Source organism: Mus caroli, unplaced genomic scaffold, assembly GCF_978045245.1.
Source record: "Mus caroli unplaced genomic scaffold, Mus_caroli_1 scaffold_8, whole genome shotgun sequence".
Taxonomy (NCBI): Eukaryota; Metazoa; Chordata; class Mammalia; order Rodentia; family Muridae; genus Mus; species Mus caroli.
In genome coordinates, this window is record NW_028227263.1 from 669,105 (window position 1) to 693,047 (window position 23,943).

Here is a 23,943-nt window from a genome sequence, read left to right on the forward strand (position 1 = left end):
CATTCACACTTGAGTGTAAATTACATCAAGACTGCCCATTCTCAGAACATTTGTTATCTAAGCCTCAGTGGGGAATGAGAAACTCTGGACTGCATTACAGATGTTCCGGGGCATAACAGGAAGAGATGGAGGAGGCTGATCTTGGGAAGGAACTTCCAGAGCCCTGGCAGTCGTGCATATAAGCTGCCCTGAGTCCTGGCTTGCTTTGCTCACAGTTCATGTTCCAGGGCAAGGATTTTGAAAACACATGGCTGAGCCTGACTTGGAACCTAGCCAAAGGCTTGAAGTGGAGGGAACTGGACTTGCTGGGCTAGGCAAGGCAGAAGAGCATCCTAGGAGACCCCACTAAATCTTCCCTTGTTTTTGCTTCTTCCTCCTGGAGGAGGAATCCATGTGGCCCCAGGCACTTGTGGAGAGTTTGTGTGGAACAGGCAGCGCTGCCTTTTGACTCTTCGAAAACACATTGCAGTGATTCCCAGAAAGACATCTGCCCAGTGCACTGAGGACACACAGCCAGAGAGCAGGGTTGCTGGTACCCAGAGGTTGCTGGGAACAGACGGGGTTGGGGGTGGGGGGAGGTAAGGAGCTGCAGACAGAGGCATGCCCAGGGCCTCTCATTCTGACCCTCCACCTGAAAGAGAGCTCTGCCTCTCATCTCTGAAAGACCTTGTGTGTGTGTGTGTGTGTGTGTGTGTGTAATTATATATGTGTGTTTGTGTGTGTGTGCACATCTGTATATGTATATCTTTGTGTAGTTAATCATACATGCACACTCCTGAATATGAAGGTCACAGGTCAACCTTGGGTGTCATTTCCCAAGAGCCACCTGTCTTACTTTTTCGTGCCAGTCTCTCATTGAAACCAAATGGAAGTCTAGCAAGTCCCAGGGCCCCACCTGCGTCCACTTGCTGTGATTACAAGACTATGCCAAATGTTTTAAGTGGTGCTAGGGATCAAACTCATGTCCTGACTACCAGATGAGCCATCTCCCCAGCCCTCAAGACAATCCTTTAGTTCATGCAAAGACAGTGTTTCCCTCCTTTCTCCCTGAGCCTTGTACCATGTCTTAGGGTCTTACTGCTGTGAACAGATACCATGACCAAGACAACTCTTATAAGGACAAGATTTAATTGGGGCTTAGAGGTTCAGGTTTAGAGGTTCAGTCCATTATTATCAAGGCAGGAATATGGCAGCATCCAGGCAGGCATGGGGGGGGGGGGATCTGAGAGTTCTACATCTTCATTTGAAGGCTGTTAGCAGAATACTGCCTTCCAGGCAGCTAGGATGAGGTTCTTAAAGCCCATGCCCACAGTGACATACCTACTCCAACAAGGCCATTCCCTAATAGTGCCACTCCTGGACCAATCATGTGCAAACCATCACATACCTTGAGCCTATGAAGAGCTCTTGGCAGTGAGTCAGTGTGGGAAACTTCCCACTTTCTAGGCTGTGCAACTTGCTCTTAGATTGTGCCTGTCTGCTCTAAACCAACATCAGCACTCAGGGCAGGCTTGGCATGTGGGCGGTGGGTCCTGGAATCTTGGAAAGTTGCTTAGCAACAGCTGATAAGGGTGGCTTGCTCACCTGGGCTCCACTGCCTTGGCCCTGACCATCCCCACAGCCCTGACCCCTGTGTCCCTAGTCCATATGGCCCTGGTCCACACTCTTTGTTCTGGTCCACACTTCACTGATCTATACCACCCTGGCCTACACCTCCCTGGTCCACACACTGTCTTGGCCCACCCCTCCCTGGTCCACACACTGTCTTGGTCCACACTGCCTTGTTCTTCACTGTCCCACCTACCATATACTTGCCTCCTCCAGTCTTGCCCCATAAAGCATGAGTGTCTCAATACCCATTGTCCAGGTTCCCAGTGACCCTTTGAAGCTCCACTGAGAAACCCTCTGCAGGCTTCAGAACCATGTCGACTTTCGACTTTCCCTTCTCTTGCCTGCACACTTCACAGCCTGTCCCTCAGTCTTGCAGCTGCCTGGGCCCCTGCAGGCTCCCTGTAGCCATCTCTTTCCTCTATTCACAATGGCTGCATACAGTAAGGCTTTAATAGATGCACAGAATGCCCCCTCAGAGGACCATGATTTTTCTCTCAGAAAGAGCAGGCCATTCCCTCCAGGGCTAGGGAAGGCCACTGGGCTGACTGACCATGACCTAGGTATGGCAGCTGCCACCCGCAGCATCCATGGCTCTCTTAAAATGTCAAGACAACAAGCTGTCCTGCCTTGGGGACAATTCCACTGGCTTGGAGCTGTCGAGGGTGGGGAGGCAGGGGCTGTGGACAGATGGCACTCAGTAGCCGGGCTCTGGTCACGAAGCACCGTGATCTGTGCTTTCCTCAATCTTTGCTTGCTTTTCTTTAAGACAGGGTCTCAGTACGTTGCCCAGGCTAGCCTCTAACTCACTGTATAGCACAGGCCAGCCTAGTGCTCTCTTCTCTCTGCCTCAGCACTTGAAGTCTGTGCAGCATGCCTGGCTAGCCTCTCACAGACATTTTACACAAGGTCAGACCCAGTTGGAACTTGAGCATAGGTTCCAGGGAAGACAATAAAGGGCTTTGGTCTTGTGGGCCTGAGGGAACGCTGGCAGTCTTGGCAATAAGTCTTAGGCTCAAGGGAGGGACCAGGAGGACTCCATATGGCACAAGGAGGCCAAAGCCTCAGACATGATGTTGGAGGAGAGTTAAATGGCTTCTCAGGTGCACTGATAAAGCAGATGGGATTTAGGCTTTGAAGCTTGAGACCCCTGAGTGAGTGTATAAATGAGAGAGTGGGGAAATGAATGAATGAATAAATGAACCAGGAGTTCAGATTTGACTAAGGCATCTGTGAGTGATAGCTGTTGACAGAAGGGATACCTCTCTCTCTCTGAAGCCTGTGACACCTTTCTGTGGGCCCACCGCTCTCTACTCCCACCCAGGTTGAGTGGCCAGATGAGACCTTTTAATCAATGCTGTGGACAGGGAGTCTACCCCAGCCCCTACCTTGTCACGAAAGCAAGATGGCCAGTGGTGTGTGCATTGGAGCTACCGGGAGGCACCTCCATCCTATGTGGGCCTTGAACTTCTGCAGCTGGGCCAACGCGTAGGCTTTGTAATGAAAGAACTCTCTGTCAACAGATGTCAGAGATGCTCGGGCGGCCAGCCTCTAGGCAAAGGTGACTTTTTTACATCTGTGTGACCTAGATTAAAATCTGATTAATTAATAAGAGGCACCCAGATATGCCCACAGGCCATGCAAAAGGGCAATTCTGAATCAGATGCCTTCTCTCTGATAAGCCAAACAACCTCAGTAGAGTTCACAGCTGAAACCATAGGAAACCTAGAACCATGAAGACCAGACTAGAGAGCTACACACCTAGTCTCCTTTGAATAGTCAGGAAAGGCGAAGGTGAGGTGGTTTCTGGCCACACATGGCCTGCAGTCCCAGGAAGCATGGTGTTCTAAACCAAAGAAGCTCTGAGAGTATGAGGCAGCCAGCACATTTCCAATCCGTAAGAAAGGAGAAACCAGAAAAAACAAAAAAACAAAAAACAAACAAAAAACAATTCTGTTCATGAGTGCTTGTTGACAGCATATTGAAATTTACTATTATTTTTTAATCTAATGGGCTGCATGCAATGAGTCGTTCCTTTGACCTGTTTATTTTTACTCCACTAATGTGACTGCCAGAGTACCCGAAAGCAGATCTTCCATGGTCCCATTGGGAAGCACAGTAACTGACTCCTTTGTGTTCAGAATGTTCTGTTGAGAGAGTGAGGCCCTTGTTACTTAAAGGTTCTGATGTCCTGATATTGGGTAGGATGGGCTCACGGCCTTGACAGTGGGAAGCCAGGCTCATTTGTTCCTCCATCCTGGAGACCTGTTCCTGGAGTGCAAGGTCAGTGCCCCTGGAAGGACAGGACAGGCTAGGGAGCTGCTGTTCTTTTTCTATCTGGGGAGGAAATGTAGAATCTATCATTGAAGCTCTGAGGCTGGAGTCTGGTGCATCTGTGTTCATGGTGGTGAAGTTCACCCTAGTGCCTAGACAGGGCTTCTGATGTCACCGTGTCGCCACAATGGTCATCAGCCTGTTTCCCACCTTATCCTATCATGGAGAGAGAGAGAGAGAGGCTAATTCTGGCCCTGAACCTTTCGTGGCTTCTCCCTTGCAAGGCACCCAGGAGGGGCAGGGGTGTGAATCTACTCACAGCCAGCCACAATCAGGGTAAGACCACAAGTTAATATTTGTAAAGAGCTCAGCTTTGGGCCAGCTCGAATAAGACAGCTTGTTAAATAAATAAGCACAAATGGAGAAATCACACAGGGTGCCAAACACTAGCTCGCAGAATGCCTGTGACCAGGCCTGCTGGGGCAGCAGCCAGCCCAGGAGCCTGGGAAGAGGGAGCCAGGGCTGGTGGAACTGAGCTGAGTCAATGTCCCCAGCCCCACAAGAAAGGCTTCCAGGATGAGGCCACAGGAGGCTGGCGAGTCCTAGCCTAGCCTGGGCATGTTTTCAAAGGTGTGTGTGTGTGTGTGTGTGTGTGTGTGTGTGTGTGTGTGTGTGAGTTCCCAAGGATCGGAATGAGCTGGAGAAGAAGAATGGACCACATGAAGAAGCTGGACCTGGACCTTCCCCTGAAGCTGACAGTCCCATAGACTCTGCAGGTTCTGCAGGAACCACACAATCCCCTCACACTGGGCACCCGGCTTTGGCTGCATGCCAGGGCTGGTGGTTCTGGCAGCTGGGCAGCTCTGCTAGACGCTGATGTCATGAGAGGGAAGGAAATGATTGACATCCCATCTCCGTTAGCAACAGCCTCCTTTAGATCTTTCTAGAGTCGAGTCACTTTCAGCAGGCCATGTCATCTACATTGTTTGGCATCTGTTTGGTCCTTCCATGAGATACCACCAGACCTGACTCATATGTGGCTCACTTTTCCCTTGTTCCTGTCCCTACCCTCAGGCTGCAGTGAGTCACCAGCTGTTCCTAAGACCCCTCCCCTTTCTTTTCTTTTCTTTCTTCCTTTCTTTTTTCTTTTTCCTTTTTGTACATTTATTTATTCAGTACAGTGATTCTCAACTTGTGACTCAAGACCCCTTTGGGGTCAAATAACCCTTCCACAGGGGTCACATATCAAATATCCTCCATATCAGATATTTATTTTACAATTCATAACAGTAGCAAAATTATAAAGTAGCAATGAAAATAATTTTATAGTTGGAGGTTACACCATGAGGAACTGCACTAAAGTGTCACAGCATTAGGAAGGTTGAGAACCACTGATATAGTGTGAGTGAGTGTGTGTGTGTGTGTGTGTGTGTGTGTGTCTCGAGAGTGTGCATGTGAGGACAATTTGTAGTAGTCAGTTCCCTTCTTCCACCTTGTGGCTGTACCTGCCTAGTCATCATGCTGGCCCAAAGAGTTTCCTTTGGTAAATAGAATTTTAAGGTAGATTTTTTTTTTTTGAAGTGCAGTGGTCTATGTTTAAGGATGAGGGCTGGGAAGAAGGTTAAAAACTCTTCCTGCTTTTATGGAAGACCTGAGTGAGTTCTGTCCTAGCACCCACACTAGGCAGCTCACAACTTCCTATACCACAGGATTCAGGTTGATCCAATGTCCTTTTCTGAACTCGGTGGACAACTGCACTCAGGCGCACACATGAACACACACCCATATACATATAAAAATAAGTCTTCAGATTTGAAGATGAAAAGGCAGTTTAACAAGTTAAATCAAGGCCACGGACTTGCTGGTGAGTTTTTGTGGTTCTGAAACAGATTCTTATGTAGCCCAGGTTGTCCTCCAATTCTCTATGTATGACCTTGAACCTTTGATCCTTGAACTTCTGATCCTTGGCCTCTGCCTCCTGAATGTTAGGAATCACAGGATGCACCATGGTGCCCCCCTCTCTTTCTTTCAATACAATACTATGGCTGAAATTCAGGGTTTTGACATGCTGGGTAAACTCTCTACCAACAGCAGCCTCATTCCTATCCCTTAGGCGCCTCTTAATGTAGAACTCTACAGGGAGGAGAGACTGTCTACCCAACCTCCAACACCTGCACCTGTGCACACAGGACTCTCAGCAGGGGTCAGCAGTCCCTGGTGAGAGAGAGCCAGCTTTACTCTCCTGCCTGACCTTCAAGCCAAGTGCATTGTCTATCAGGCCAGTGACACATGTGGCCTGCCCAGCAAGGGTGACCTCAGAATGCTGGCCAGCCTGAGGGCATCTCAGGGATGTCTAACAAGTCTCAAGACCATGTTCACATGTCACAGAGGAACCAACAGGAGGAAGTGCGGCTTCTAGGAATAGAGGGGACTAAAGACATAAGATGTCCTTGGGGTCAAAGAATGGTCCCATCCCTAATGTCATGGGGGTGTTATAGTTACTTGTATCCTAGAGAACAATTTAGGGACAGACTATTTATTTGGGCTAACCACATCAGAGGTGCCCATCATGATGGGCATGGTGTGGTTGAGCAGAAGGGCTCACATCACAGCAGACAAGATACAAAGAGTTTGTGAAGGGGCTAAGGCCAGGTCCAGCCCCAAGGACATCACCCCATGGCCTACTTCTTCCATCTAGGCCCAGTCTCCTACCTCTCACCATCTCCTAGTCACTACATCAGATTATGAACCCATCAAACATTGATTCATTGATTAGGTCTAAACCCTCAGGATCCAGTGTCTCTGTAAATGCTTTTGTGTAACTTTTCCTAGGGAGATGTGAACAAATGTCCATTTACCCTAAATAGAGCACTGGCAACATACCAAAGAAACTACCAGAGTCTAGCTCAGAAGACCAGTAAGCTTATTGGGGTTATTTAGAGGACTATATATGTACGGAGATACTTAAATAGGAGCATGGCAGCTCAAAGGCGGCTGCATTATTGAAAATCTCACTACAGCATGAATGACATCTCAGGTGGCAGCATCCCTGCAGCTCCTACATGACTTGCATTCTAATATCTAAGCCAGTGGGGGAGTCTCCTCTCCCCAGCCACTGTCCTGCTTGTATAACTCTTGTGAAGGACCTTCTGAGTCCTGTAAATTTTAGGATCTTCCTAAGTCTCATGGTTTCCTTTATTTTCTGAGTCTTTAAGGAACTCCTGGAGAAGGAATGTTTCAATTGAGAAAACATAGCTATATTATAACCACCTCACAGACATCCAAAAGTCCAGTCTACAAAAAAAAAAAAAAGCAGAGACTGAGACATGGTGAGACGTTTGTTTGAGCCCAGGGTCTTTGTGACCAGTCATCATCTCTCTCTGGTGCAGAAGCCCTCTTTGTGTCTGACTTTGTAAAAGCTCATTGCTCCTCTCTCTGAGCTGCAGATGGCTATGCTATGTGCTCAGACCTGTGGTGCAGGGCAGGACAGAGGGCAGAGCCAAGGAGGCCAAGACAAAATGCCATGGGAAAGGCTTCCCTCCAAGCCTTGCACAAGGCAGGTTCTCTCCTCCCTCCTATCACTTCCTGCTCACCCCCCACCCCCACCTCACACACCCAGGACTAGAAATGTCAGCAAAGACACAGGTGTCTGTTGGTTCCTGGCATCAAACACTAGCCATGGTGCTTCAGGAAGGCAAGAGTCCCATCATAAAGAGTACCCTGCAGCCAGCCAGGAAGGCCATAATTACTAAATAATGAGGGGATTAGTCTCAATGACAGAAGCTGGCCCTTGGGGTATAGTGTGATGAAATCTGTTGCGGTCTGCAATGGACAAGACCTGTTTCTACTTTGCTACTCCAAAGGGAGATAGTCCCCCTTATTGGTTTAACTCTGTTGTTGGTGGTCGTGGTGGTGGTGGTGGTGGTGGTCATCAAGATTTCAAGACCCAAGAACTCTGGGCCTGGGCTGTGGGGACCTAGGGACAGCATATGTTCTGTAGTAGCTACTTGTCTCATTGTTCTGATAAAACACAACTTAAGGGAGGAAGGGTTTCTCTGGTTCACAGTTAGAGGGCACAGTCCATTGTGGGAAGGCATGGAAGCAGGAACGTGAGGAAGATCATGTTATGTCCACAGGAAGCAGGAGGATGGACACGGGTGCTCCCCTTGCTCGCTCCTTTCATTCACTTTAGGACTCCAGCCCATGGAATGGTGTCCCCCACATTCAAAGCAAGTCTTCCCACCTCAGGTAACCCAATCTAAGCTCCGTCCCAGACATGCCCAGTGGTCTGTCTCCTGGTGATTCTAGAACCTATCAAGTTGACAGCCCGCCTCAGCCGTCTCAGGATTCTTCCCAGCCCATCCGTCCCTCACACTGCATTGTGTGGAGGCCACTCCATGTCCTCTTTGCCCTTGCTGGGTCATCCCTGAACTGCACATTCAGAAGCCATGGAGAGGGAGGTAACCAGAAGAAGCAGAGAATGGAAAAGGAGAAAATGCAGTCTTCTAAGCAAGTAGTGTCAAGCCCTGGCCAAGGCAGAGCGCAGAAGCAGGCCAAACCTGAAAGAAGAGCCTTATCTCAACTTCCTACACCGTGGCTGGGTGCTGTCTGGCGAGAAGACAGACAGCTGCCATGTCTAGAGATGGTCCCCCACCTGGCAGCTTTCAGGACCTTTGGGAATAAGGCCAGGAGGCCACACCTGCCCTAAAACCCCCTCAGGGTTAGAGGAAAAGTGTCACTTCCCAAACACATGAGAACACCAGAGCTTCTTGTCATACATGCACATACACACATGCACACACTTCTACCCACACACATACTCACATGCACGTGCATGCACTCTTACACATGTACTCACACAGAAACATATACACCTGCACACACAAGTACTCACACATATGCACGTACACATTTTTAGCATAGCACTAAAGTTCCACCCAGTGCATCACACACAATAAGTATTCTACAACTGGGTCACATCCCTGGCCCTGATTAATTTTATTTTTTTTCTTTTAAAAGAAAAAAAAGTTCTTCGCCGGTTCCTGGGAGATCCTTGACACCTGAACATAAATTTAGGAGGAGGGTGTGCTCCGGTTACACAATGCCAGTTGTTTATCAACAACAGTATGAAGTTACATAATCCTGTGTGTGACTGTATGTCTTTCCAGCCCAGTCCCCTGGCACAGTGGAGGGTGGAGGAGGAGGAGAGCTGTTTGCTGCTGGGATTTGGCCAACTTAATGCATTTCTTAAATCCCACTTTAAGGGCACTTGGCACTTATGGGAGTGCGCGAAGCTCAAGGACCCAGTAGCCTTTTCAAAACCTCTCCAAGTTCAAAGTTACTTAAAGTAAACAGGAGCAGATAACTGGCAGAGAAGGGGTAGTCAAGACAGTGACAAGATGGCAGTCACATGGCTAAGCACACACAGCGAGGGAAGGTCTCTGTGATCACCACAAGACAAGCCTGTGAGCCTGAGAAGGCACTGCTTGTCTCTTTGAATTGGGAGCCTGGAGCCCAGTACCTCCTGTCTGTCCCTCCCGTTCCAGCTCTCTAGATCCGGCCTGGGAATCACCAGAGGCTGTTTTGCTCCTGGTGACTTTTCATGATGACTTCTGGGGGCCTTGAATGTTGTCATGCAGCTGCAGGTCCAGCTGGTGGGAATGTCTGCTGTGGGAAGCTGGTAGCCCACCAGACAAGGTGCTGAGTGCAAGTTCTGAAGCTGAGGTTCAGACTGGGTCTGAGGACAGTGAGAGGTTGAGGCTGGAGAGCCCAGGAGGGTGTCCTGGGGGACAAGCACTCTGATGCCCACCAGAAAGGTAGAAGAAAGAGAGGCCATCCTGCAGGGCAGGTGGCAAGGGTGGCCCACCCCTGCAGAGGCTCAATCAGGACAGCAGATGCTCCTGGAGCCTGACTCCTCTTCCCCCTCTTCTTCCTCCTCTTCCTCCTCTTCTTCCTCCTCTTCTCCCCCCCCTCCTCTTTGTCCTCCAGAAGGGAGACTTAAAAACACCCTACTGTGTACAGGGACCCTGCTAGGACCTGAGGTGAGAGAAAGCACAGGCTTCTAGCCACTAAAGGAGATGCAGCTGGCCTTGGAGGGTCAGATCAGGGTGCTCTGCAGCCTCTTAAGTCCTTAAGAGAAAACAAAACAAAATAAAACCCCACCAACCAACCGGTCAGCATTCTCTCCTGGTGGGCAGGAGTTCAGTTAGCTGACATACACTCTCCCCTGTGGAGGAGATTGTCTAAAAGCTCACAGGTGGGGGCTGCAGTACTTGGGAGATGATGGTGGGGGAGGAGGTCTACACAGGAGTGGGTGACTGAAGAGGCTCAGGAGGGGTCCCAGGTGATGGCATTGTGGTTAATCTGTCACCTCCTTAGCAAACAGCAAAGTTAGCTCCAGACCTTTTTTTAAAATTTATTATTATTATTATTAGGTATTTATTTCATTTACATTTCCAATGCTATCCCAAAAGTCCCCAACACCCTCCCAGCTCTGGGCCTTTTTATTTAAGGTGTGGTCTGGGGCACTTTCCCTTGTAAGAATCCTTTCCACCCTCAAATTTTAAAAAACAAAACTCTAAACGGGCTCTGACCCCGGGTAAAAATAAAACTCGGAATCCTTTCTTCCTGTGTTTAAATTTCTACGGAAAATCTGACCCTTGTGGCCGCCGCCCCTGCGCTTATATCTTTAAGGCGGAGCCGGCGCGCGGCCAAGTTCACGGCGCGCGGGCGCCCTCGGGACGGGCCAGGTGGCGGCAGCGCCCGGGAGGTCGCGAGGGAGGAGGGAGCGGCCACGTCCCGTCCGCGCCAGGCCAGCACCGCTTCTCCGTTGCAGACGCCACCGGGGCTGTGGATGGGGAGCGCGAGGCCACCATGAGGGTCCCCGAGAAATACTCGACGCTCCCGGCGGAGGACCGCAGCGTCCACATCGTGAACATCTGCGCCATCGAGGACCTGGGCTACCTGCCGTCCGAGGGCACGGTGAGTTCGGGTGCGGCCACGGGCGACCTCTCCACAGCGCGCAAGGTTTGGGGGGTTCCCACCCACGCACGTGTGGCCTGGGAACGCGCTGCTGCCGGAACCAAGTGCACGCGACCTGCTATACTCTGCGCGTCCTCCCACTCGCGGAACGCAGCGCCAGGGGTCCCCAGAGTGTCCCTGGGGTCCTTGCAGAGCCCAGCCCAGGGTTTGCAGTGTCTCTGAGATCCCCCTCAGTGCTCTGCCCAGAGTCCCCAGAGTGTTCCTGGGGTCTCTGCAGCCTATTGCTAGGGGTCTACAGAGTGTTCTGAGGTTTCTAGTGTCCTCGAAGTCCCCACAGCGCCGGACCTGAGGTTTACCTGAGGTTTACAAAGTGTCCCTAAAATACCCAAAGTGCCCCCTGAGATCTTCACAACACACTGACTGGGGTCCCTAGAGTATGCACAGAGCCCAGTGTTCCTGGGATCCCAAAATTGTCTCTCGAAGTCTTTGCTTGTTCCTGGGATCTCTAAAGTGTCCCAGGGTCTCCACAGTGCCCAGTGGGGGGGGGGGGGGTTCCCAGTCTCCTGCACATACAGCCCAAACCTGGATGAGACCCTCCTTTCTAGGCCCTTAGCCAGGAGCAGCAGGGTGGGTGGGAGTAGGAGTCAAGGGTAAGGATCAGGTGGCCACCCGAGTGAGCGAGACCACTGCACCGCCACGCCACCCGGTGGGGTTCGAGTCCCAGACTCCTCCTGCCTGCAGTGCTTAGGTCTCCAGCCCAATGCAGCTGGCACATGCTCAGACTCAACCCAGAGATTGCCAACCTCAATCTAGTCCCTCATCCTCTCCCAGCACCTTGGGCACGGGTAGGGGTGCAGGGTGGAGTCAGTCACCTGGTTGGGGAACCCAGTACAGAGGTTCCCCCCTCTATCATAGCATTGTCCCTGGGGCCAGACAGCAGGTCACAGGGATTCCTGGTGGCACCGCGTGTGTGTGTGTGTGTGTGTGTGTGTGTGTGTGTGTGTGTGTGTGTGTGTGTGTGTTGGGAGGGGGAGGGAATGGGATTCACTCCTGATGAGTCTGGTTTAAAGAACAAAGTTTCCCAGGGCCCAGGTGGGGGCGGGGCACCCCCAGCAGGCACCAAAGACCAAAGAGCTTTTTCTTTTTCTTTTTTCTTTCCTTTCCTTTCCCCCTCACCCCTACCCCCAGATCCCTCAAGGTCCCTTTCTAGGCTAGAGGGAGCATTGCTGTCCAATGCCTGGGGCTCTAGCCTGGGGCTGGAGTGGAAGGCCCAGTTTGAGGGATTGCCCCAGCCTGTCCTAGCCTGGGGCTGAGAGCCTGAGGGCCTGGGTGAATACACCCAGAAGCCTAATGGGAGCTATGGCTTGGCAGTGCAGGCTCCGGCTGTGGACAGTCTTGGCAGTCCTGGGGTCTCATCAGAGGGGTAGGTGGGGTTCTACTAGGTGGTACCAGAGTCCTGGGGAGCCTGGGCCAGGAACAGCTCTTGATGGACAGGAGCCTTCCTGTCAAGTACAGGATGGAAACAACCTTAGGAGCTCAGGGGACATTTGAATAGAGCTGTGAGTTGGGCCTTACTGGGCCTTGCTGGCCCCTAATATCCCCTGGGCACCCAGAGAGAGGGAGGGCTCTGCCCCTTCTGGAACTTAAAGAGATCAGATGGAATGCTCCACTGTGTCTATGACAGGACCAAAGGACAGATGCCCAGAGTTGGCTAGCTGCTTCTTAGCTTGCTTAACTCAAAACAATGAGGATATGGTGTGTGTGTTGGGTGTATGTGTGCGTGCGCGTGTGAGGGGGTACTGTTAATACAATTTGGAAAACTGAGGCCCAGAGGGACAGGTGTCTGCTTCTAAGTCACCCATCAGTTAGTTGAAAGACAGCTGAGGGAAACCATAGCAAGCCTGCCTGTGAATGGACATGGGGGGTTGGGGGGAGGAGGAACATCCATGGGACCCAGAGGCCAGAACATGAGGACTCCAGTTAAAGGCACTGGAGAACCGTGGTTGCCAAGGTAATAAAGAGGTGTTATTGTAGAGGTGGCCCCATGGGAGGGGACTTGAGTGAGCAGAGTCTGAACCAATGGCCCTGGGCACTGGCCTTCCCATTCAGAGACCTGTTATGTGCTCACACCTAGCAGCCACCAGTGACCCCTAAACCAAAGTCATTGAGTTCTTGATCTCAAAGGTGTCATGGTCCAGAAACAGACCCAGAGGAGGGTGGTGGCCCTTCTTGTGCACACAGCTTTTCCTAGATGCTTATACAGTGTTGCAGGCCAGGAGGGCTGTGGCTCTGGGTCCCTGTACAGGTCATTCTCAGGGGTCATGCTGTGACTGTAACTCTGAAGCCTGAGGTTCTGAGCATCCCCATACACTCCCGCCACCTCCATTAGTCATGGCAGAGTCACCCAGCAGAGGAAGCCCAATGGTCTTGAAAGCCAGAGGGTGTGGGCCACACCTTCCTTCCCTAGAGGAACAGCCTTAGAAAAAAACCCTTAGCCCAGACTGCAGCTCCCAGGTCGTCCTCCTTGCCAACTCCTTTTCAAGGGAAAGGGGGCAGATCGCTCCATTGGTTCAGTCAAGAGGCCAGAGCATCTGGGAAGGCAGAGGCCAGGTGAATGGGACTGGTTTCCTTCATTGTCTCTACTGAGGCCAGGCGAATGGGATTTAATTTTCTCTGTGCTGATCTTTGAGTGCTTCAGTCTTTAACCCAAGTTCTCCATGGCCTGGGATACCCATACCCTGAAATACCTGCTGTGTGGGTGTCAGCCTGCCTGCTGGGACAAGGGTATAGGCTTATCTGCCATCAGAGACTTCTGTTTATAGATTCCTGGACAAGCCCAGTGATCGGAAATGGATAGCTTGTGCTTATGAGTCAGGCACACACACACACACACACACACACACACACACACACACACACACACATGTCTGGAATAAAAATGAAGTTTTACATTTACATTCCCTGGAGTTGGACATGGTGGCTTCAGGTTGCAATCCAAGAACTGCAGCATCTGAGGCAAGAGACTTGCTGAGAGTTTGAGACCAGCCTGGGCTACAGAGTGAAGCTCTATCTCAAAATCAACCACAAGGCTCTGATGCTCCTTACCCATCTGGAATCCAAGTCTCCTGACCAGAAGCAAGATCTCAGGCCTCTAATGTTGTCTTTCCCATTTTTAAAGAAGTTCCGAGATATTTAGATTCCTTCAGAAGCATCAGTATTTTGTCACAGGCTATTTGAATTCAGCCTGTGCTCCAGGAACAGGGGCGGGTGAAGCACATTTAGGGTCCCAGCACATTTAGGGTGTGAACATGGGGCCCTGCCAATGCCTCCTGCTCTGCCCAGCAGCTGGCACCTTCCTTGTTTGTAGTGCTGGGACAGGATCTGCTGTCCATCTTTCTCTAAAAACTCCCTGGGGGAAGTTCTTTCCGGGAGCACTTCCCCCAAACTCCCAGGAGAAAACATCCACACATTCAACCCCTGCAAGGGTCCCTCCCATTCTCTGTGGCCACAGCACATAGTGGTACCTAGACACAAGCTTCTATTGTTCATTTGTACATGAACACACACACAAATGCACAGTCATCCCACAACCACCCATCCAGAGATCACTAAGAAACACGAAGGTGCCCCTTTTCTTAACCAGAGAAAGAGAGAACATTTAGAAGTTACACACAAACCCCAATCCACATCCTTTCTGCTGCAGTTTACATAGTGGCCTCTTTGTCCTGCTTTGTCCAGCAAACGGACATGCAGAGTCACCTGGTGCCTCTGCACCTTCTGTGGGACTTACCATGTCTTCCTCTGTGTCTCCCAGGCCCACCTCAAAACAGCTTCACAAACCCTGGGGGTTCCAGACAGGGAGCCCATATTGCCTGCCTAGAAGTTGCTACCCACTAACAGTGAACAAAGATGGCTTTTCCACACTTTATAAAGCCAATGCCTACATAGATGACAGACAGTTTTTCCAGTATAACAGGACGAATTACCAAGGACCAGGGCCCTAGGAATGACCACATGGGTGTTGGTGCCACATCCTACTACCCCACCCCCACCCCCACTTGGTCAGTTCTAAAATCTGAACCTGACTCACTACCACCTTTCTCTTATGGTTCCCTCTGACAGTAAGGTCCTTTTCCCTGTCCCACCTGCATGTGTGCATGTGTGTGTGCATGTGTGGTATATATGGTGTATGTGTTATGTGTATATAAGTGTATGCATGGGTAGTGTATGTGGTATGTGTATGTATGTATATGCATGTGTAGTATATGTGGTGTATGCGTATGTGTTGTGTGTATTTATGTGTATGCATGTGTAGTATATGTGGTATGTATATGTATGTGTGTGCATTTGTGGTGTATATGGTGTGTGTATATGTGTGTGTGTGCGTGTGTGGTGTATGTGGTGTGTGTGTATGTGTGTGTAGTCCCAGAGGGTGGTATTTTGGGTGACTTCTCTCACTCCCCACTTTACATTTTGAGACAGTCTCTCATTGAACCTGGAGCTTGCCAGTTCCTCTAGACTGTTTGGCCAGCGAGCCTGCCCCTGCTTCCCCAGTACAGTGACTCTGTGCATACTGCATCCAGATTTTTCCATGAGTGCCAAGGACCCGAACCCAGGTCCTCATTCTTGTCCTTTCTCTTTCTTCATGCCCCAAGCGCCCAGTGAGAATGAACCTCCCTAAGGACACACAGTCCGAGGGGCCTGTGGTAGATACTTTATGGTGCACACACTGAGTCCTTCTAATAGCACTGCCAGGGAAGTCCTGTTACATGAGGGAGGGCTTACTGACATGTGTCTCAGGGAGGTGGAGCCATGTTCTAGGAGCAGCCCACCAATCGTGGCTGAGTGGGTCTTTGAGCACAGGCAAGATGAAACCCACTTTGGTCCCCTATGTTTTCCCCTAGGACTGGTAGACCCCTGCGGGAAGGCCTAATAGGCCGTGTACACAGGAGGCAATTGCTCAAGTTGAATCTGACCCCTGCCTCACCTTGCAGACTCCTTGGTGGCTCCCTGGGGTCATTTCCCTGTGTGTCTCACAGGAAGGCTCTGTCCTTTTCTCTAAGTCTTGGCTGTCCATCTTCTTCAATGGTAGCCATTGTTCTGGCTCTTGGGTGCCTGTGTGTCAGGGCAGTCCTCGGTCTAGCCTCAGGGGCTCGTGCTGAGGAGAGTTAGAACTTCTTGGAAAGGTGGTCCACAGGAGACTAGCGTGGCACCTTGGATCCTAGACAAAGAAGCCAGGAAACCAGTTTGAAGAGGCTAAAGAAAGATGAAGAGAAGAAGGGGGAGGGGGGGAGAAGAGAGGACAGACAGTGTGCACGATAGGGCAGAAGGCAGGTAGGAAGGGCAGGGCAGAGGGGAGATGAGGTCCCAGCTTCAGGAATTACCAGGACCCCTGGCCAGCCTGATTGGATCCCAGGACTGTTTGGAAATGAGACTGAGACCTTTGAGCCTCTGGACTGATCAGGATGCCAACCAAAGCAGGTATGTCCTCAGCGCCCATTAGTATATGCCTATTTTGGCTCAGCATAGACACACTGCCTAGTGTGGCACAGGGGCTCCTTGTCTTCCAGGGCTCCCTGTTGGGGCCTGGTTCATCTTCCCCTTTAAGGCTCCTCTAGCAGCCAGCGCCCAGTGACTTTGCACTTCTCTGCCCTTCCTGGGATTCTGAGAAGGACCTGCCCTTAGCCCCCAGGATGGAGCCTGGCTGACGGTCCTGCCCCCCAGGCACCTGGCCCATCCAGAACCCTAATCAACCTGACTAATCCTCCTGGCAGGAGGTGGCCCTACTGACCTTCCAACCTCCCAGTGTTCCCAGACTTGAACCTGGCCCAGCCAACTTCAGGGCCTGCAAGAAACCACTGAGACCTTCCTGTCAGCCTCTGCTTACCAAACTGCCTGGTGGCTTGGTGACTTTGTGGTAGAATGGAGGCACGCTCCTGGTTACTTTCCTCAGTGCTAAGTCAAAGCTGGAATCCTAAGGTAGTGGGTGGGGATTTGGTACCCAGGGCATCGAGCTAGATACCTGTGGCCTACCCTCTCTTCCATGTGTCAGTCTTAGTTTCTTCCAGGCTAGGTGGACCTAGCAACAGTGCTCCTTCCATGTGTGGGACACTTGAAGACAGGGTGTCCCATTCTTAGAAAGTGTGTCACCATTTCTGTGAAGGGCAAAAATGCCTTGGGTGTGTGGACAGGATCCAAGACTAGGCCCAGCGCCATACCTGCCCCAGACATGGGTCCTCTGTCCCTCTACAGAGACGCATACTCACCTTAATGGCTGAGAACAGATGTTCATATTCCCATAAATTTAGCTTTTTACTGGGCCAGAGTACCGCTCCTGTTGTGACACTCCAGAGTGTCACAGCTCTGGTCTGGGGCTGTGGCTCAGTGGGTAGACATTAAACTGAGTTCTAGTCCCTGTTCTGCATAAAACAGGCTGAGGGTACACATGCCCCAACTGCAGCACCAAGAAGACAGAGACAGGAAAATCTGAAGTTTAAGGTCATCCTTGGCTACATAACAAGTTCCAGGCCAGCCTGGGCTACAAGAGACCTTGCCTCAAAAGAACTAAATAAAATAAAATAAAACAAACCAAAACCAAACCAAACCAAAACCCAGCCATCCTGAGCCTTCCTGGGGTCACACAAATATAGGGGTGTCTCTGGCCTATAGGCATCCAGATGGTATCACTCAAAGAGAACAGGGAAGAAACCCCTTAGGGGCACTTTGGGTAAATTATCCACACTCTCCAGGGCCCTGTGGAGCTCACCAGGATGGATGGAACCCCAGTCACCATGAAGAAAGTAGGTAGAGCCCTCCCAGTCTCTTGTAGCTATGAGTGTTTAGGTGGACCACAGGCCCTACTGTCTCTAGGAGATGTAGTCCTGAAATAAGGATGCTGGTCATGACTCCCCCCCCCCTTGCCCTGCTCAAGAGCCCCTCTCCCCTCCTTTCACTGGTCTGGACCAGATGCAGCTCTACTCTGCCTCCCCTTTCCTTTGTCACCTTCATAACCCACTGTGCCTCAGAGGACAGTGTTGTTATGCTACTTCCAAGGAAATACATGGCCCTTCAGAGTCACCTCTGAAGTAGGGGACATCTTGAGGTTCTGGGTGGCCACACTGGGGGAGGTGGGCAGTGGCTTCCTGGCTGCTGGTGTGTCAGGGTCCAGGTCAGATCAAGGTCAGGCCCCTGGGTATTGGTGGAGCTTGAGCCTCTGGCATGGGCAGGATACGATAAAGCAGCTTAGGGGACCAAGGTGATATGGAGGGAGTGGAGAATCCTGTGACTGGGGCTGTAGTGACAGGTGTCCAGAGAAGGGAGCAGAACCTAGCTGGCTAATACTGAGAAAGATATGTCTTTTAGTACTATGCAGGGGAAACTGAGGTTGCACCCTGTGTGGAGGAGAGGGTTGGATCCCTGCCTGGCTTAGGATCTCTTGGTACAGGAAGGGTTCCAGGAGGAGGTATCCTAGCCATGGTTCTGAAAGGGACATGCAAACAGCTGTAGTTGCTGGCCACTGTGTTGGACCTCACATGGCACCAGGAAGATGTAGCTGGCGATGTCCTCCCCACCACCCTGCTCAGGACCAAGAGCTGGCACAGGGGAAAGGGTGGGGCCTCTGCATGGCTGCTAAACTCTGAGAAAGAAACTGCTGGAATCAGGTGTTCAGGCTGGGCTGAAGCCAGCTCTGGAGACAGGTGGCAGTTCCTCAGCCCGTGTCCCAGTCTGGATCATGCCTGGATCTCAGGCCTCATCCCTCCACGCCAGAGTACAACATGGGAATTGGGTTTCTGAGGATCCTGGCTAAGTAAACAAGGGCCTCACACTTCTGAGCTCTGATCATCCAACTGGCTCATGGCCCTGAAGGCACCACCATGCTGCCTGGATGCTGGCTGCCAGAGGGAGACAATGCCTTCAGAGAGCTGAATGCAGTTCTGCCCTGCCTTGGGCTCTGCCCTGTGCACATGGACCACCTCCTTCATAGGGCTTCCACTTCAGGGATTTTACAGCAGATTTTTGCCAGGAGTCAAACAGGACCTTCCCATCCAAAGAGCAGGAGGCCCTGTTGGTAACCAGGCACAACTTGGCATCCTTAAGGGAGACAAAGGCCTCCTCCTAGAGGTCAGTCACTGTGTCTTCTACATACTTCAGTCCGTGGGACTGGGTCTGGCTCACAGTGGGCATCTATAGGGGTAGCTGTCCCTTGGTATGGCACAGTAGTGGTTCTAGATCCCTCAGATACTGAAACCCTCAGATGCTCAAGTCTCATATGCTATGATACAGTAGGGTTAGGGGTGGCTTGCCACACAGGCATGAGTACTTGAGCTTGGATTCTCAGCACCTACATTTAAAAGCTGGGCATGAGGATGGACATACTTACAATCCCCATACTATGGAGGTACAGACAAGAGGGATGCTGGACTCACTAGCCAACCAGCCTAATGGGAGAGATCCGGGTTCAGTGGAAGACCCTGTCTCAAAAAACAAGAAAGATGGGCTAGAGAGATGGCTTGGTGGGTAAAGGACCTGTGAACTCTGTGCCCAGCATTCAGGTAGAGGATCACAACCCTCTGTAACCCCGTTTCAGGGGATCTAGTGCCCTCTTCTGGCTTCCACAGACACTGCATGCTCATGGTACACACACATACCTTCAGGCAAGCACTCCACACATAAAAATAAACCTTAAAAAGATACATGAAACCAAGGGAGACTCTTGTTGACTTACAACTTCTGCCCACATATGAAAGTACAGGGATGTACACACACACACAGGAAAAGGAAAAATAAGTAATCTGCTGTGTGTTTGCATTGAACACATGGGTCAGTGAGGAGGAAATGGATGCAGGCATGAATAAACATGTTGTATCAGAGATTATATCTGTCTCCAACAAGTGGGACTATGAACCCTGGCGTGTTTGTTGAGTGACCGGGAACATGGATGAGTACGATACCCACCTTGAAGCACGTTACCAGGAGACCCCTGGAGAACCACTCCAGACTGAACATCTCTCTTTCTCGCCTCACAGTTGCTGAACTCTCTGTCCGTGGACCCTGATGCCGAATGCAAGTATGGACTATACTTCAGGGATGGCAAACGGAAGGTGGACTACATCTTGGTATACCATCACAAGAGAGCCTCGGGGAGCAGGACTCTGGCCAGGAGGGGACTACAAAATGACATGGTCCTGGGGACCCGCAGTGTCAGGCAGGACCAGCCCCTTCCCGGGAAGGGGAGCCCTGTGGATGCGGGCTCACCGGAAGTCCCCATGGATTACCACGAAGATGACAAACGCTTCAGACGGGAGGAGTATGAGGGCAACCTGTTGGAGGCAGGCCTGGAGCTGGAGAATGACGAGGATGTGAGTGTGGCTTCACATTGTCTGGGGATGCCAGGTGGACATGGGCTGGGCAGGTCTGTTTGCAGAAGGTGGGGTGGGGGTGGGGATGGGGGGAGGGCTGGTCACCTTTAGCTCCGCTCTTGCGTCCATAGTGGGCTAGAAATGGCTTCTAAACAGTTCATGAGAAGTCCCAAGCCAGCCTCCTCCTCCAGCAACCTCATCTGCCTGGGGCAGAGCGAGCCAGTGACTGTGACCTTGAGGTCAGACCATTTCCTGCCTCTGCTCAGTGCCCGGCATGGGAAGATTTGCTGGGTCAGAGGTGCAGAGTGTGGAGCCATTCTAGGGGTTTCTCCTGGATGTCCTCAGCCTTCTCTGAGCCTCAGTTTCTCAACCTGTGAAGAAGAGATTGGATTGGTCTGTAGAATCTTGGGGTCCCTGCTCTGAAACCCACATCTCTGTAACATTGCGTTCAGGAAGTCTAGAAGTTTTGCTAGGGTTCTGGGAAGAACAAAGGATCCACTGTCTCTGGCAGCTGCAGAGTGGCTCAAATCATTGCAACTTTTAACCACTCAGCCAATTGCTGTGTGCTTCCTGGTTGACATCTTACCCTCTTACTGGACAAGAGGATGTGGGGAAAAGCCTCTGCTTTGTAAGTGAAGTGGGCAAGTGTAATTCCTGTAATCAGACTAGCAGGAGGATTGAGTGTTCAAATCTAGCCTGGGCTACATAGCAAGAAACTGTTTAATAATTAAAAGGAGGGGCTGGAGAGACGGCCCCGTGTCTAAGGAGCTTGCCTTGCAAGCTCGAGGACCTGAATTTGGTCCCCAGAACCCATGTAAAAAGCCAGGCTTGGTGGACACACTTGTAATCCAAGACCTAAGGATGGATATTACCTGAGGAATGACAGTTTAATTTGTCCTCTGACCTACACACACACATGCACACGTGTACCTGTACACACCCACTGAGATTATCTCCCAGTGTATCTCAGTCTTGGGGTATCGTTCACCTTCTTGGGTCAGCTTCCCCTTGCAGATCCACTCTGCTTTTTCCTGTGGCAGTTCCTGGGGTGCATGAGGAAATGGAGGGGTTGGGCAGCAAAGGTTTGAAGCTGGCAAAGACTCAGAGGTCCTTTTTTTTGTTTGTTTGTTTGTTTTTTTGTTTTTTTCAAGACAGTTTTTTTCTCTCTATAGCCATGGCTGCCCTGGAACTCACTTTGTAGACCAGGCTGGCCTCAGACTCAGAAATCAGCCTGCCTCTGCCTCCCAAGTGCTGGGATTAAAGGCGTGCACCACCACCGCCTGGTGACTCAGAGGTCCTTGACTCTAAGGTTGGCAGCTAGAACCTGGATATCGAAGATCACTTTGAACAGGGCTGTGTCAGGCTTTCTCCTTGTCCACTCAAGCCACCAGGGGCTTTTGGAACACACTGCTGCCATGCAGAGTTTATTGTACATGTCATTTTATTCCTGGAGGAAGGAGAGGGTCTTTCAAAGGCTGGGGGTCTGCCTCCAGCTGAGACATCCAATGCCCACTGTGATCCCCATAGCTGTGTCTCTTGTGTGTTCCTCTTTATATCTGTGAAGTTCTTTCCTGGAACAATCTGAAATTCCCAGGTGTGGGCCCTCTGACGTGGGTGACTCAGACCAACCTGTCAGACCTCAACTTCTGACCTAGCCTTTCTGAACGGAAGGTCTCAGTTTCCCCACCTGGAGAATAGAGATAGCAAAAACCTTCACTCAGTGTTGGGTGTGGAGCACATCGTTGTTGGCTGTGTGCTGTTATGTCCAAGCACACCTAAGCTTCAACACCAGAGAGGGAATAAGATGGGATATAATGAGGAAGCTGAGGGCAGCCTTGGCTAAAGCAAAATAAATAAAAGCAAAGAGGAAGAGAGGGAGGGGAGGGGGAGGGAAGAAGGGTTTTAGTATGTGATGGCTTCTCTCCTCTTTGCAATGAAAAGCAAACGCGGGGCCGGGGGGTGGGCAGTGTTGCTGACTCTTATATAGAAGACCTAGTTTTGTCCCTAAATGACCCCAATTTCACAGACAATTTGGCTCTAGAGCTGAATAAGCTTTTGCAGCCATTGGTTTGACCCTTTTGAGAAACAAAATATGAGGTGCTGGAGAGATGTCTCAGATGGTCGAGAGCACTGGCTGCTCTCACACGGGACTTAGGTTCAGTTTCTAGCATCCACATGGCAACTCACAACCATTTGTACCTCCGGTTTCAAGGGACCTGATGCCCTCTTCTGGCCTTCACAGGCTCCTGCACACACATGGTGCACAGATGCACACGCAGGCAAATACACACATTTAAAAAAAAGTGAAAAAGTAAAAAAATGAAATGTGGGACTGGGTGGAGCTCAGCTGTAGAGAACTTGTCTGGTGTGCCTGAAAGCAGGACTCAGTCCCCAGCACAAAAAGAAAAGGAGGGGTGGGGGGTGAAATCATGATGAGACCAAGTATATGAGAGTCTAAGTTTTCTGTCATGTGTGTATATGTGCATGTATGTATATATATGTGTGCATGAGTACTTGTGTGTGCACATGGGTGTGTATGCATGTTTGTGCATGTGTGTATGAGTGTGCATGTATGTGCAGAGGACAGCCTCAGGTATTGGTCCTGTTTGAGGCAAAACTTCTTTGATGCTTGCCACTGTCCTGCATAGCTCAGGCCGACTTGTGTCTCTACTCCTGTCTTGCTTTAAGAGTGCCAGGACTAGAGATGCATGACACTGTGCCCTCCTTTACATGTGTTCAGAGGATTTGAACACGAGTCTTCAAACTCCACACAAAGGACTTTGTGCACGGAACTATCTCCCAGTCACCCTACCCCCACCCCTCCCCTCCATTTTTGAGAAAAGGGCTTCTCTCTCTGAGCCTGGACTTGCCATTACAGCTAGACTGGCAAACCAGCAAAGCCCTAGGATCCGCAGGTCTCTGCCTGTCTGCGCCAGGGTTACAGGTGCACACCACCACACCCAGTTTCTGTGAATAGAGCCTGAGTCCTTCCAGGTTCCAGTTCAAGCTTCCTAGGCAACAACACTAAGTGGTCTCCCTGCAGAGCCTTGAGGTCATCCCCTGGTCCCAGCAGCCTGCTGGAAGCTGCAAGACTACAGGGCTGACAGGGCCACAATCAGCAGCTGCTCTCTGTCCTCCCGGGTGGAGCAGAAGTTGGGTCTGGATGGGTTGTTTGGGCACAAGTAGCAGGCAGAGGTATGAGTGGCCTCTGGCTACTGAGATTAACAGACAGGGCCAGCCCAGCAAGGTCAGGCCTGTTTGGGGGTGAAGAGCTAATGAGCCTTCCGGGGTGTGCTCAGATTACAGGGAGCCTGAGGGCTGGCAGAGTTTGTAATGAGAAAGCCTAGACCAAGATCCCCCAATGTCTTCTGTGGGTAGGACATTTCCAGATCTCAGTAAGTACCCCAATACTCCATGCCCTCCCACACCCTACACGTGACATCGGAGGTGGTCTCCCAACCTGAGTTCCATGGCATCTGACCTTTAACGGTATCCCTGGGCTCTGCTGGGCTGATGGTAACTCTCAAGTTCTGAAAACTAAAACTGTCTGTCCCTGTGATGTTGCTGAACGTGCTTGGCGCCCTAAATTACCACCAGCCAGGGGACCTCTGTTTCCAAGGCTGGATGAGAAGGTGAATAATGACTTTGAAGGAGATGAGGTGTCATGAGCATGATCCTAGCCTCATGAGCTGACAATGAGGCAGCATTGCAGACAACTGCA

General features: G+C 51.0%; 1 protein-coding gene across 7 annotated transcripts in view; it reads left to right on the top strand.

Annotated features, from left to right (window-relative positions):
- Positions 1 to 23,943, top strand: part of Ano1 (anoctamin 1) — a 146,647-nt gene that overhangs the window by 45,199 nt on the left and 77,505 nt on the right. For all 7 annotated transcript variants that reach the window (XM_085841125.1, XM_085841124.1, XM_085841119.1 and 4 more), the window contains exons 2-3: positions 10,718 to 10,863; positions 19,890 to 20,222. In XM_085841125.1, the coding sequence (XP_085697251.1) occupies positions 10,718 to 10,863; positions 19,890 to 20,222 (479 nt within the window). The remainder of the gene's footprint in view (positions 1 to 10,717; positions 10,864 to 19,889; positions 20,223 to 23,943) is intronic.